Source organism: Neolamprologus multifasciatus, chromosome 8 (assembly GCF_963576455.1).
Source record: "Neolamprologus multifasciatus chromosome 8, fNeoMul1.2, whole genome shotgun sequence".
In the NCBI taxonomy this organism is placed as follows: Eukaryota; Metazoa; Chordata; class Actinopteri; order Cichliformes; family Cichlidae; genus Neolamprologus; species Neolamprologus multifasciatus.
The window spans coordinates 16,705,906-16,721,699 of record NC_140446.1 but is presented as its reverse complement, the minus strand read 5'-3'; the positions used below and the strand labels follow the sequence as shown (position 1 = coordinate 16,721,699).

Sequence of the window (15,794 nt, the reverse complement as noted above, 5' to 3'; positions counted from 1 at the left end):
ATTTGTTCAGACTACAATCACCAGGAAGTCAACCTTTTTTCTGCTACTTACTCTCCACTGATATAGTGTACTTTTTGTCACCACACTTTAACACCTGATGCTCCTGATCGAAGGTGCACCATTTCATATCTTTTCAAATGTTTTGTTTCATTAGCTCTCCGAGTGAGAGAAACTGAAAGAGGTCCAATGCATAGTAAATTGAAACCTTTGCCAGATCCAAATAAATACAGACGGAAATAATGCAAGACGGATTGCTGCTCACAGTGGGAACTTCAACCTAGGACATATTCGGGTGGTGGATCTCTTTAGTCCCTCTGGCATGTCTTGTGAAGAGGAAGCTGAGCCTGGGGATAAAGGGGGTGGTTGACACCCGTCTGCAACATTACATGATAGATGAGGCACAGTGGCTCTGTGTTAACAGACTGGGATTGTGGTTCCCCTTTTTAAAAATAGAAGGATGTAGCATATCCTCCAGTCGCTTCTGGCTGTGGAAATAAACAATGGAAATCAGCTTTCTCTGTAGGGTGTCTGTGTCTGTAGGGTGTCTGTGTCTGTAGGGTGCAATGCCAGAAGAAGCTGGCTTGCTCAGTTGGTATAGGTGTTAGGACATTCCTGTGGCTCAGTGTGCTACGAAGGAGGTATATGTAATGACCTCATGAATTCTTTTATTATTTGGGCTCTTACATTTAGTTTCAGAGCTTGTTAATGGTACATGATTCAGTATTTAGTTGAGTTTGATGTTAAACACTATTTCACTAAGTGCATTTTTAAAAAAAAATTAATTTAAGAAACTATTTTAATAGTCAGAAACTGATTGAAATTGGTAGTAGGTGAGGGACCAGACAAAGATCAATTCAAAAAGCCCTATGAGTGAAAAATCTAGTGAACAGTTTGCCCTGCCCAGGATAGGGTCCAATTTCACAAACGTTAAGTGGCTTAGTCTAAGGAGAGAATGTATGTAAGTTCCTTAGATGGCTTAGAACAATGATTCTCAAACTTTTCACAATGAGTACCACCTCATAAAATATATGGCTCTTAAGGTACCGCCACTGTAACCAACATTAAAGTACAGTAGTATAGGTCTATTTAACACTAAATATAGTTTACACAAGACAATTTAATTTCTTATATGAATTATATTTATATTATAACTGTCATAAACAGGATGTGATGAGTGATAATAATAACAACTGCACTGCATTAAAACATTTAGAGCAGGTGGGATATCTGGTCTTTAAGTGATGACCTGATGAAACCTGCTTCCAGGTCCAAACTACTCTGTGCTTATTAATGCTGTTGCATTTTTTTTTACATGTTTTAATGCATTTTATTTTGTTCTATTTAATCTGAACAAGCCACTAAAAAAAGGCAGTGATCACCGTCGGCCTCTGTTGGTTTTTATTACCACTATTCATTTTAAAACCTTACGATGTAACTACAGCCCAGCCCATGCAGCAGTATATTAATGATTAACCTTATATTGCAGTTATTCCCCTGACTGAAGTTTGGTCCGTTTACAGCAGGGGTGTCCAAACTCCGGCCTGTGGGCCATTTTTAATTGGCCCGCAAGTAATTTTATAAATAGAATAGAATATGGCCCGCACTTCAACTTTTGCTTGAGTGTATTGCACTTCTTAGTTTTAACACCAGGGGGAGCTACTGTTGATCAAGGCAGTTGCTCAACCAAAAAGGACAATCACAGAAGAAATTTACCCCAAGTTACTAAACATGGCAGAACCAAAGAAGTGAAAGGTAGAAAGTGAGTGCAGAAAATTTCAGACACGGTGGGAGAGTGAATATTTCTTCAAAGAATCCAAGGGGAAGTGTCTGTTTGATTTGCACGGAAACTGTGGCAGTTATGAAAGAGTATAATGTACAAAGTCATTATGAAACCAAACGTCAGGCCTATGCATCTTACACTGGTGCTGAGGGAGAGCAGAAATTAAAGCAAAGGGTAGCTGTCCTGCAGGGTCAGCAACAGTATTTTTTTCGTGCTCGAAAGGTCCAAGAAAAGGCTACAATAGCCAGCTATGAGGTCACCCAACTCATCGCAAGACATGGCAAGCCTTTTTCAGATGGAGACCTCATAAAGCAAGGCCTCGTTAAAGTCACTGAAATAATGTGCCCGGAAAAAGTGCAGGACTTCAACAACGTCAGCATGTCCAGAAATACAGTTGTGTGACGCACTGAAGACTTGTCAGCCAACATTAAACTGCAACTGTCTGATAAAGCTTGTGCTTTTTACTCCATCGCAAGCGATGAGAGCACCGATGCCACAGACACCGCACAGCTGCTAATTTTTTTGCGGGGAGTGGACAAGAGCACGAGCACTTTAGGTGAGTAAAAAATAACTGGTCAAAATCTACAGTCCTTCCGATTAATTGCTCCTTCCATAATTCCTCTTCTACACCACTGCAATCGGGAAATATAAAATATTTAGGTATTAATGTTTCTCCCAAGCTTGCAGATCTAACTAAATTAAACCATATCCCACTTTTAAAGAAAGTAGAAGGTGATCTGGCTAGGTGGAAATGTCTACCCATATCACTTATGGGAAGGGTTGCCGTTATAAAAATGATGGTCTTACCAAAAATAAATTATTTATTCTCAATGATCCCAACTAAACCGCCACAAGATTGGTTCAGATCTCTAGATTCATGTATGTCCAAATTCCTTTGGAAAAATAAACCCCCACGTATAAGCTTAAAAACACTACAAAAGACCAAGGATAAAGGAGGATTAGAACTACCTAACTTTCAGCACTACTTCTTAGCCAACAGGCTTCAGTTTATCTCAGGATGGCTAAAACATACCCTCTTAGATGAACCTTGGCTAGATGTAGAACAAGCACTTTGTAATAATCTAGAGATTTCAGATCTACCATTTATCAGATCTACCATTTATCAGCTCAAACATCCAACGACATGAATGCTTCAAAAGCGTCAGCATCAGCTCTTCTCTGACAGCATGGTGGGAGTTTCTGAAGTTGACAGTCTTCATTAATCCCATGCAAACATACACCTATCTGGATAAACCCTGACATATTACAAAACAATAATATGATAAACTTTTCAGATTGGAGTGGTAAAGGAATCAAATATTTAGAACATATACTAGAAGGAACAGAATTTATTTAATTTGACAGACTAGTTACACAATATGGGATCAACAAGAAATTTTTTTTAGAATATCAACAAATTAAATCCATAGTAAAAAAGAAATTTAAACCGGGTCAAGTTGAACTACAAACACCACCAAGTGTGGTTCAATTTCTTACTCTTAAAACCCCCAAATTACTATCCAAAATATACAGAATGCTTTCTAAAACAGATGAATCAATATCACTTCCTCTTGCAAAATGAGAAGCGGATTTATCAGTTAACTTAGACCAAAACTTCTGGACTCAGATTTGCTTAAAAACCTTTCATCTCATTAGAAATCCCTTTCTTCAATTAATTCAATACAAAATACTACATAGAGTGCACTATACAGGTCATAGGATGTTCAAGATGGGTTATACGTCTACCAACAACTGCTCACACTGTCAAACCAATACACCAGACAATTATATCCACGCTCTTTGGTTCTGTCCACCAGTTCAGAAGTTTTGGCGCGAGATATGTGAAGACTTATCAAAGTGTCTGAAATGTAACATTCCAACTTCAATTCAATTCAATTCAATTCAATTCAATTTTATTTATATAGCGCCAAATCACAACAAAAGTCGCCTCAAGGCGCTTCATAGATACAGAGAAAAGCCCAACAATCATATGACCCCCTATGAGCAAGCACTTTGGCGACAGTGGGAAGGAAAAACTCCCTTTTAACAGGAAGAAACCTCCGGCAGAACCAGGCTCAGGGAGGGGCGGCCATCTGCTGCGACCGGTTGGGGTGAGAGAAGGAAGACAGGATAAAAGACATGCTGTGGAAGAGAGACAGAGATTAATAACAGATACGATTCAATACAGAGAGGTCTGTTAACACATAGTGAGTGAGAAAGGTGACTGGAAAGGAAAAACTCAATGCATCATGGGAATCCCCCGGCAGCCTACATCTATTGCAGCATAACTAAGGGAGGATTCAGGGTCACCTGGTCCAGCCCTAACTATATGCTTTAGCAAAAAGGAAAGTTTTAAGCCTAATCTTAAAAGTAGAGATAGTGTCTGTCTCCCGAATCCAAACTGGAAGCTGGTTCCACAGAAGAGGGGCCTGAAAACTGAAGGCTCTCCCTCCCATTCTACTTTTAAATACTCTAGGAACAACAAGTAGGCCTGCAGAGCGGGAGCGAAGTGCTCTAATAGGGTGATATGGTACTACAAGGTCATTAAGATAAGATGGGGCCTGATTATTTAAGACCTTGTATGTGAGGAGCAGGATTTTGAATTCAATTCTGGATTTAACAGGAAGCCAATGAAGGGAAGCCAAAACAGGAGAAATATGCTCTCTCTTTCTAGTCCCTGTCAGTACTCTTGCTGCAGCATTTTGGATTAACTGAAGGCTTTTCAGTGAGTTTTTTGGATATCCTGATAATAATGAATTGCAGTAGTCCAGCCTGGAAGTAATAAATGCATGAACTAGTTTTTCAGCGTCACTCTGAGACAGGATATTTCTAATTTTAGAGATGTTGCGCAAATGGAAGAACGCAGTCTTACATATTTGTTTAATATGTGCGTTGAAGGACATATCCTGGTCAAAAATGACTCCAAGGTTCCTCACAGTGTTACTGGAGGCCAAGGTAATGCCATCCAGAGTAAGAATCTGGTTAGATACCATATTTCTAAGCTTTTCAGCGCCGAGTACAATGACCTCAGTTTTATCTGAGTTAAGAAGCAGAAAGTTAGTGGCCATCCAAGTCTTTATGTCTTTAAGACATTCCTGCAGTTTAACTAATTGGTGTGTGTTATCTGGCTTCATGGACAGATAGAGCTGGGTGTCATCTGCATAGCAGTGAAAATGTATGCTATGTCTTCTAATGATGCTGCCTAGGGGAAGCATGTATAATGTAAACAGAATTGGTCCTAGCACTGAACCCTGTGGAACTCCATAATTAACCTCAGTGTGTGAAGAGGACTCTCCATTTACATGCACAAATTGGAGTCTATTAGATAGATATGATACAAACCACTGCAGTGCAATACCTGTAATACCTACAGCATGTTCTAATCGCTCTAATAGGATATTATGGTCAACAGTATCGAATGCTGCACTAAGGTCAAGAAGGACAAGCACCGAGATGAGTCCACTGTCAGAGGCCATAAGAAGATCATTTGTAACCTTCACTAAAGCTGTTTCTGTGCTGTGATGAACTCTGAAACCTGACTGAAACTCTTCAAATAAACCATTCCTCTGCAGATGATCTGTTAGCTGTTTGACAACTACTCTTTCAAGGATTTTTGATATGAAAGGAAGGTTGGAGATTGGCCTATAATTAGCTAAGACTGCTGGGTCTAGAGATGGCTTTTTGAGTAAAGGTTTAACTGCAGCCACCTTGAAGGCCTGTGGTACATAGCCGATTATTAGAGATAGGTTGATCATATATAAGATCGAAGAATTAATCAATGGCAGGACTTCTTTGAGCAGTTTTGTAGGAATGGGGTCTAAAAGACACGTTGATGGTTTGGAGGAAGTAATTATTGAAGTTAACTCAGAAAGATTAATTGGAGAAAAAGAGTCTAACTGAACATCAATGGTACTAAGAGTAGCTGTAGATAATATTACATCTGTGGGATGATTATTGGTAATTTTTTCTCTAATGATAAAAATTTTATTTGTGAAGAAGTTCATGAAGTCATCACTAGTTAACGTTAAAGGGATGGTTGGCTCAAAAGAGCTCTGACTTTTTGTCAGCCTGGCTACAGTGCTGAAGAGAAACCTGGGGTTGTTCTTATTTTCTTCAATCAGTGACGAGTAGTAAGCTGTTCTGGCTTTGCGGAGGGCTTTCTTATAAAGCAACAAACTATTTCTCCAGGCTAAATGATGATCCTCTAAATTTGTGACACGCCATTTCCTCTCCAGATTACGAGTCATCTGCTTTAGGGTACGTGTTTCAGAATTATACCACGGGGTCAGGTACTTCTGATTAGAGACCTTAGTTTTCACTGGAGCTACAGTATCCAGAGTCGTACGTAGTGAGGAGGTGAAATTATTAACAAGATAATCGACCTCTGTTGGGGTAGCGTTCAGATAGCTGCTCTGCTCTGTGTTGGTACAGGGCATTGACGATGATAACAGTGGCTGGATTATATTCTTAAACTTAGTTACAGCGCTTTCAGAAAGACATCTACTTTGATAAAGTCCACTCTCCACTGCTGCGTAATCAATTATTGTAAATGTAAATGTTATCAAGAAATGATCAGACAGAAGAGGGTTTTCAGGAAACACTGTTAAATGTTCAGTTTCTATGCCATATGTTAAAACAAGATCTAGAGTGTGATTAAAGTGGTGGGTGGGTTCTGTTACATTTATACATACATAAACTTCCCCTTTAGTGTGTTTGTTGGGCAGCTTAGATAATGTCACTACAGATAACAATATAGCCCATATGGTTTTCACTGCCCTATGCAAAGCCAAGAAAACAGTCCCCATGAACTGGAAAAATAAAAATAATTTTAATTCTAACCAATATAGAAATTATCTATTAGATTACATTAGTCTTGATACAGCCTCTGCCACCACATCAGATCAATTGCTCTGGGCTCCTTTGATTAGCTCCATCACCTAGTGGGGGTGGAGGGTCATAGTTTGGTCCCACCTTTGCTGTTGTATTTGGTGTGGGGGTAGGGACAGGCTTAGGGCGTCTGGGGGGGGCTCCCCAGGAGCATCTTCCTTGGGGGGCTCAACCCGGGGTAGCGGTCATAGCCTATTAAGGGCTCTGTTGGCTCTTAGGTGACGGTTTCCTCGTGGCTGCGGGCAGCGGGGCTAGGGGAGGGTCTGTGCTGACGGACATGGGTTACTGACCTGGTAGCCTGGCTGCCCCTGGGTGGGTCCGGGACAGGCGTGAGGTTCTGGGGGCGCTCCGTCTCTGGGCTGGGGCCCTGGCCGGGCCTCGGGGGCTTGGGTCCTGGTTGGTATGTTGCTGGGGTTGTGGGCAGGTGGGTGTATGGGGGCCCGGCCCTGGCGCAGGGTGCCGCCAGTGCATCGAGCCACCTGGGGGGCTCTTCAACTGGTGGGGGACGTTGTTACACCTTGCAGGAGCTCTCCTCTCTTCAGGAACTCGCTCTGAAGGAGGGGGAGATACAGGAGAGGTAGAGGAAGATCTCAGCCTGGGCGTCTATTGTCTTGTGTAGTCTGGAAGATGAGTGGATGACGGGGTGGGTGCAGTTTTCTCTGTGGTGGGGTCGGGTGGGCTGTCCCAGGCTCTGTGGGGCCAGGCGGCGCTGCTGTTCTGGGCCCTGGTTCGGATGGGCCTGGGCCCCCTTTCCCTGGCGGGTTGGGGAGTATGGGGGTCAGCGGGGGGAGCTGGCCCCAGGGAGGGGTCACTTGCCCCTCCCTTCCTTCCCTCCCCATCTCCAGCTGCCTCCCTCTTCCCGCTCCACCACAATCACCCACACATGCAGGGCCTTGGGGTAAAGGTGTGTCACCAGGGTGCAGGGGAGGCATCCCCCCCTCTGTCCCCTTCTGGCTGCATGTGCCTCAATTTTATCTCACAACTTAGACATTCACATTACTCACACTCTCATAACACATACATATAGGATCTTGGGGGTGGGCACGCTACACGGACTCCAAAAGACCATCAGGGTGTACACCTCACCCCTGGCGTCGTTGCCCACCTCTCAATTTTAAATACACGTAGACACTGAGGGCCATCAGGAGGGGCTATGCGCTTACCTGCTGCTCTTTGGCAGGTAGCTCCATGCCCTTCTCGGTTTTAAATGCACCTTAGAACACACATGCATCAACACTACATATGAGCGGGCGGAGGGAGGTTTGGAGTCTTCTCACACCCCCGTTCTCTGTGACCTGCTGGAGCGGGGGGCCGGGAGGAGCAGTTGGCCGTCCGACTGGGGTCTGGAGTGTGGGGCCTCCCTGCTGCTGCGGAGTCGGGGCGGTCTGCTTCTCCCCACCGCAGGGAAAAGGGTAACACCACCTGGGTCTGGGTGCAGTTTCCCCCTCCAGGGGCAAGGGTACCTAGACCCGGTTCTTAGAGTACGCTTGGGGATTGTGATTGTGTGTACAGTGTCTCTCTATGTCTGTCTCCACGTTGGTTGAGTGTTGAGTAATTGCATATGAGAGCATGAGGGTGGGAATGGGTGTTTGTTTCTGTGTGTGCCTGTATGTCTGTGTCTATGTCAGGTTGGGTATCAGACGCCACCTCTCTGGGGACATCTCAGGACATCTAAGGTATAGAGGCTTATCTCCCCCCACCACTTCCCCTGCAAGTGGCAGACGCCCTCAGACATCGGTGTGTTGGTGGTTCTTTGTGTCCGGGGATGGGCGCCCAGGTACACACCGGCTCACTCCTTCGTGGCTGCTTATCGGGGCCTGGAGCCTGGGGCTCGCTCAGGCCACTTCGGGGATGGGGTGCCCTCGGCCTCTCGGCCTGGGGCTCGGTCACTCTGGCACAGCTGGCTGCCGGCGGAGCTCTCAGGCACTTCACTGCAACCCCCCCTGGCTTCTGCTCCGCGGCTGCTGAGTGACCCCTCATCTGGGACTCTCCTCAGCTCTTTCTGGGATAGTGGCGCGGCTGCCCCTCTGTTGGTCTTTCTTGGTCTCTTGTGTTCTGGGGGCCTCTGGATGTCTGGAGTCTTGATCTCCTCCATACCTGCTTCATGCCCTGGAGGACAGGGCTGTGGCTCCCTCTAGCAGATCATTACATGAAGGAACCTTTTAAAAACAAGCGCGTCCATGCTCACAGGTGTACACACGGGTGCTCACACACACAAACTACACCCTTTTTGGCTCCTACCTCAAAGCACACTGTGCGCTGTCGATATTACGTGCTGCACAATAATGTTTAATATTTAGTATTTACTGTTATATTCCCATATATCATCGTGATGTTGTTTATTGTATTACTCTCATTTTCTTCTGCTTGTGTTCTTTTTTCTTTCTCAACAGGTGATCCAGGTGATTGATATATATATATATATATATATATATATATATATATATATATATATATATATATATATATATATATTGTCTGCTTATTTAGTTGTTTTTTGGGTTTTTTTGCCCTTTATCCCCGTCCCTTTTCTCCGCTGTTTTTCCCCCTCTTCCTTTCTCCCTTTTCTTTTCCTCATTCAAGTCTCTCACATATCTAGCAAGTGAAAATAAAAAAATTAATAAAATAAAAAAAATAAAAGGTGAATCAAATAGATCATTACGGCAAGGCTGGGATGGTCAATTTGGTAAAGTAAATCCGTTGGGCATTTTTCTTCGCCTTTAGACAATAATTCTGATGGCAAAAGAACCAAATGGGACAGCAAAAAAAAAAAAAAAAAAAAAAAAAGGTGAGTAAAAATATATTCCGCAGTACCCGTGTGTTAATGTGCAGGTACACATGCTTCAAATATCAATAATGCTCATCAATTCTGTCACTACCCTACGGAAGCGTAGAGCTGCCACCCAGGCAAAAGAAAAATACAAGTGTATCACGTTATAACGTGAAACGTTTATTGTTCTAACAAGATACTTTTCACGTTTGTACAATATACTATCACGTTTGTACAATATACTTTTCACGTTTGTACAATATACCTTTCACGTTTGAACAACATAATATCACGTTATTACAATATACATAATTATCACGTTCGTACAATATAATTATCACGTTCGTACAATATAAATATTATATTGTACGAACGTGATAATTATATTGTTTGAACAATAAAGTTTTCACGTTATACCATATATTTTATTGTTCGAGCATGATATATTGCCGTAAAACTACGGAAGCGTAAAACATAGTGAAGTGGGTGACAGTGCAGATCAAAGTGCGAGAAAATGGCTCGTTTATTGGAATTAATTAAGTTCTATTTTATGCTTGGATTGAGGCATGGGGAGATTTTGCTGTTATTGAGCAGTTTGGACAGTATTGTGATAAGCATGCGGACACTTAGAAGAAACCTAAAACGCATGGGACTGTACAGGAGAAAGAATGAGTCCGATCCGATTGAGGTGGCACGATTTCTTATTGATCAACTGGAGGGACACGGGAGGCTCCATGGATACAAACTACACCACCTGAACTGCATTCAGGCAGGTTATGTTGTCACGCAGAGTACTGTGAGACATTTACTGAAATATCTTGACCCTTACGGTGTTGAGCAACGACGCAGAAATCGCCTAATGCGACGCACGTATGTAAATCCTGGACCAAATTTCATGTGGCATGTTGACTCCTATGACAAACTGAAGCCTTTTGGAATCTGTATAAATGGAGCTATTGATGGCTTTTCTAGAGTTATGATTTGGCTTCATGCCTATTCAACAAACAATGATCCCAAAGTCATTGCTGGATATTTCATAGCAGAAGTTGAAAAGAGGATGGGAACACCTGCTAGGATTCGCTCTGATTTGGGAACAGAAAATGTCATAATGGCCGAGATACAACGATTCTTGCGCTGGACTATGGATCCGAACGTCAGAAACTGTTTTATTACTGGATCCAGCAATCACAATCAGCGTATTGAAGGCTGGTGGGCCTTTCTGAGACGACATCATGCTCAGCACTGGATAAATCGTCTCCAGGAACTAAAAGACCATGACTGCTTTTCTGGATGTTTTTTGGACAAGCAGCTCATATTGTTTACGTGCCTGAACGTCATCGAGGTATGTAACCATGTTTATATTCTTTTAATGAGTCATTGTGTGTGTGTGTGTGTGTGTTAGAGAGAAAGAGAGACACGGAGAGAGAATAAAAAGTTTGCTTTAACACCCACCATGCACCGTCCCTATTATCACTGCGTTCAGGATATGAAAGAATGCATATTTCACTGGCCAGAAACATAAAATCACACTGTCTAAAACAATTCACGTTTAATAATTACTTTAAATTTTACACAGTATCACGTGTCTACCACTGTTATTCTTGTTGTTGTTGTTGTTGTTGTTGTCTTATTTTTGATAAACTCTGTTTTTCTGACTGTCACTGTGTGGTGCTTTTGATTGATTGATCGTACTTTATTCATCCCGAGGGAAATTGGGTTAAGGCTGCCAGCCGTGCCAGCGCCGTTTTGGGTAACATGTTGAGCCAAGAGAAATGTGTTCTTTTACTGATATGAGATTTTTAATTTTTAATATTTAATAGGAGGAGCTGCAGCAAGTTGCACATATGTGGAACACCCACATAATACGCAGAAGCAGAAATGCAGTTGCTCCAAGTGGACGTCCGATTCTCATGTACACCATCCCTCATCTCTTTGGAGGACAGGATCATCTGAAAGAGGTTTCTCAGGAGGCAGTGGATGCTTGTAAGCAAGAATGTCAACAGAGAGGACCTTATACCTGTGATGAAACCGTTTTCAGCTTGTGTTGCCTCATAATGTCAGAGAACTTCTTACTTCCACCAAGCACAGCAGATGAATCCATTGAACTGTATCTCTTCCTGAGAACCTATATACTGAAGGACTTATAAACCTAATATAATTGGGCTTTGGGAATTTTTATGCACATATTTTTTGGTACAATGTTTTATTTGTGCAATAAACAATAGAAAAGACAATCATTATTATTTTGTTTGGATTTTCGGTTGAAGATAGTAGCAAGCAAGCATGTCTAAATTTATTTAACCAAATCTGCGTACTCCAGTGAAGAATCAAAATTAAAGCAGGTCCTTGTATTTGTATTGCTTTTCTTTTTTTAAATATTTTGACTGAGGCATTTATGCAAAAAACAGGCGTTTGCTTCCCATCTAAAGAAAACATCTGACACCTGTTTATTAATTGAAATGAGAACATTGAAGTAAATGCTTGAATACGCAAAATGTTTTAAAAATAAATCAGTAGAAAGACTTGCATTGAATAATCTCAACCTTTTGGCATTTCCAATTATTTTTTAACTGAATTTCTATTATATCTGATTTCTGTTTTAAGACTGTCGAAAAAACATTTTTTAAACTGCTGATCCTATACATTCTCATTCATGAAATATTGTTTTCAATTTTACTGAACACACTGTGCAACTGCTATTCATCCACGAACAGTTTCTTGTAAACTGGTAAATGTAAAAATTCTGCATTATTTAATAATTAACAAACACTGTTAGATGTTAGCCTCCCTTTTATTTGTGTTCAAGGACAAGAAAACACAGACTCTTGATAAACACTACAAAACTTAACTTATGTGCCAATTTTCTGTCTTTTATTCCAGTCAACTATTGCATCAAACACATTGCCTTCCAAAGTTATTCCCTTTAAATATGTTCTAAACAAATGACTGGTGGAAAGGTAAAAAAAAAATATACTTGAAAATAATTAATATTAAGTCTTTTGAATTATTACTAAACAAAACATCCCCTCTAGCAGACATGTTGTATCCTACAAAACTGTACCACAGACCTGTGGAAAAGGACCTTGACACATGATAGATAGAACTAATAATAAGCATAGTTCACCTCTTGCTGCTAACCATATGAACTTATTAAACATAATTATTTAACATTTAAACTAGTAAAACTTTTAAGTATGAAATTTTAAACTGAAATTTACATTTTTCATGGTGGAAACAAATTGATGTTATCCACAATTTTTTGAAAATAAATTCAAATATCCCTGAAATTTAAGCTCTTTCTTTTTTTATACAATGATGTGTTCCCTGTTTGTGGGTTTAACAAACTTTAGAGCTTCATAGCCAGTCATTGTTAGTGCAAACCTTTCATTCTTGGTTTAAACATGATGGACTTTAATCAAGCTATGCTGAACTCATAAGAGCTTTTAGCAGCCAAAACATTGTCCAGTTCATTTCGTAGTTCTGGGTAGGACGTGTATGTCCATGGTAGTTCCAGAAGAGGGCCGCATGTGTGTGCCACAGGTCGTCGTGCCAGTCCATCCACAGGCGTGAACAGTACCTCAACCTTGTCAACACAGATGACATCTGACCCAGTAAGAAACCTGAACATCCTTCTGAGCCCTGTATTGTCAAGTCCTCTGATGTACTGGTGCAGAAATCTGAAGCTTTGCTTTTCTGCTTGAGTGGTGGGAGAGGCAGTAAGCAACTTCAAAAGCTTTCTCGTTGTTGGCTTTTTATCTTCATACATTTGTAGGACATCTTGTGGGCTTTGAAAAGCTTCTTTTAGGAAGTGGCTTGCAACTAAGGACATTTTCTCTGCGGCATATGCTGGTTTTTGGATTAATTGTTTGTGTGCGACTTTCAGAAGAAGGCCTTTTAAGTTCTCTTTGGTTGGAAGCACTGATACATCCAGGCGATCCATGAGATCCAGCACTTCATCCCTGTCTTCATCTGAAAGATCTTCTTTTAGTGCCCTTGTTATCAGATCTCTATCTGATTGACTTAGGTAAAAGAGAAGACTTTCAAACAGCAGATCATCTGATACTTGATTCTCACCGAAGATGAGTGCCACTGTGAAAACAGGAGCAAGGCGACAAGGGAAATATCCATGGTCTTGAAATCCCTTCAGTAAAATTCTACCCATGGATTTCCACTCTTCTTCCTGCCATTTAGGAGACAGTGATGGCACTCTGAACTCCTCTCCTTCAGCTGTGTTGTCCACAAACTCTGACCAAAATGCAGCATACACATCTCTTGATACACCATCTGCATCAGCTCCTCTTTCATCAATGTAGGTGTATTTTAGAGGGTGTATGAGGAGTGCTGGATCTTTGAACTGGCTGATCATCTCCTCCAGAATAGTAACCCTGTGAAGTTTGATGGTAACACAGACAACATCATATGATCCTGCAGAGCTTATTGCTTCATTGCTTATAGATGTATCTGGACTACTGACTGCTGTGTTTGTTGGAGGAAGTGTAATGGATGTGATGACCAGATCATCTTCCTCAAACTGCAGGAATGGTTCATCTATTACAGTGTCATCAAGTTGACAAGGCAGAGGCTCTCCAAGGTAGGGTCCAATCATTACCTCAGATGTGTCGAATAATACATCTTCATCAGCATTCCTAGATTCTGATGATGAGATCACAACAGTGTGAGAAGCTTCTTCATCTCCTTGATGTGAGTCAGTCAGTTGTGTAACATTGTTTACATGTGTTTTCCCTTTATCATAAACTTCTTCATCATCTTCATCATTGGAAAATCTTCTTGTGCACAAGTAAAATCTCAACATTCCCATTTTAAGTGCTGAGTAGAGTTCTCCAACTGTGACATTTTCATCAAATATGGCCTCTTCCTGATAGTCTAATATGTTATGACTGAACACCTCCCATCTTCCAAATTTGCTTTTTCCACTTGGAAAGAAAAGATCTTTAGCATACTGTAATATGTCAGCTTTTTTGGAGTCTTTGGGCACATCAAAGGTCCTTGTTCCTCCTCCTCTGCGCTTTCTCACTTGCTTACCTTCATGGATCCACCCTAACTCAATCTTTCGAGTCTTTTTCTCAGCCCATTTGTTGTTTTTTGCATATGTTCTTTTTCTCTTAGAAACAAATGCCTCCTCATGATCAGGTTTCTTCTCATTTTCATTGATTCCCATCTTTTCCTTCAATTTTTCAAGCAATGAGTTTTTTCTTGATTCCTTAGTACTTGCACCACTGTTTTCCAAGCAGAACCGCCTGGCAGCTATCCGATCACCATATGTTGGGATGTAACCAGACAGGGTCTTGTCATCCATGAAATCAATCACTGTGGCATCAATCTGTAATAACAGAGATATTTATTACTATACAGAAGTACAAGGTATACCTGCTGCCACACCACATGAGGTACCTCACTAAAAAAATGTATGTACATTTCACATGTGTTTTGATAATTGTCTGTTATTATTTTAGTGGCAGCCATCAATATTTAGCATTTATTCTTTTCATCTCTCTATGCCAGCAACATTAATGAGATTATCTAACATGTTATTAATAGAAATATTACAGTATATACAACGCCCACTTTTGAAAAAGTAAATTAGTATTCACGTATCTTTCAGTTGCACAGAGCACAAAGGGTTGAACTCACTGGTTTTTTAAATTGAAGCCAAATATCAATATAAACACAGTTTAATTCATTTGTTTTTAGATAAACAAGGAAACATAGTGCATCACATAATATAGCGATATATTTAAGAAACCTGGAATCTGCATATGGGTTAAGTAGTAACGTGGTCATACAACGACCCAGTTTTATACAGCGGGTTAATTTGTTTTACATTCTCCATTCCATATAGATCCACACCAATGCAGTTTACCTTTACGTCCTTACGCAGTCAAAGCGAGAGAAGCGAAAACCGCTGTGGTTGCTAACTTAGCAATATGTCATATTTTTAGACGCTGTAACTTCGTAAAAAGCGAGTTTTACAAATTTCCCCCTCACGAGAGCACTTACGCGTTCTTGTAGCATTCGTAAGAGACAGTCCTCAGGTACACCACGATTCCGAAGAAATCTCAGAAGTGGGCTATCAGTGTTTGTGTCCATGTTGAAAGCAGGGCATTCAAAGTTAAGTGCCAGTTCTGAAGAGCGTGAGCTCTCCACACCTACCATGGATTTGGGTTTCCGAACGCAACACGTTTTACGTTCTTACAATAAAAATGTTATTGTAATGGTATTTTTTATAACGTTTGTACAATATATGATCACGTTCGTACAATATAATATTTATATTGTACGAACGTGATAATTATATTGTACGAACGTGATAATTATATTGTACGAACGTGATATTTA

General features: G+C 41.1%; 3 protein-coding genes across 3 annotated transcripts in view; 2 read left to right on the top strand and 1 right to left on the bottom strand.

Annotated features, from left to right (window-relative positions):
• LOC146512797 (carbonic anhydrase 4-like) overlaps positions 1-15,794 on the top strand; it is a 191,056-nt gene that overhangs the window by 126,463 nt on the left and 48,799 nt on the right. The window lies entirely within an intron of this gene.
• Positions 9,851-11,584, top strand: LOC146512800 (uncharacterized). The gene is made up of 2 exons (XM_085170826.1): positions 9,851-10,779; positions 11,258-11,584. Exons 1-2 carry the CDS (start codon positions 9,952-9,954, stop codon positions 11,582-11,584), a joined length of 1,155 nt encoding a protein of 384 aa, XP_085026952.1. The 5' UTR covers positions 9,851-9,951.
• On the bottom strand, positions 11,604-15,724 carry LOC146512799 (uncharacterized). The gene is made up of 2 exons (XM_085170846.1): positions 15,456-15,724; positions 11,604-14,778 (listed from the first exon to the last, which is right to left on the bottom strand). The coding sequence occupies exons 1-2, from the start codon at positions 15,609-15,611 to the stop codon at positions 12,853-12,855; spliced, it is 2,082 nt and encodes a 693-aa protein (XP_085026972.1). The 5' UTR covers positions 15,612-15,724; the 3' UTR covers positions 11,604-12,852.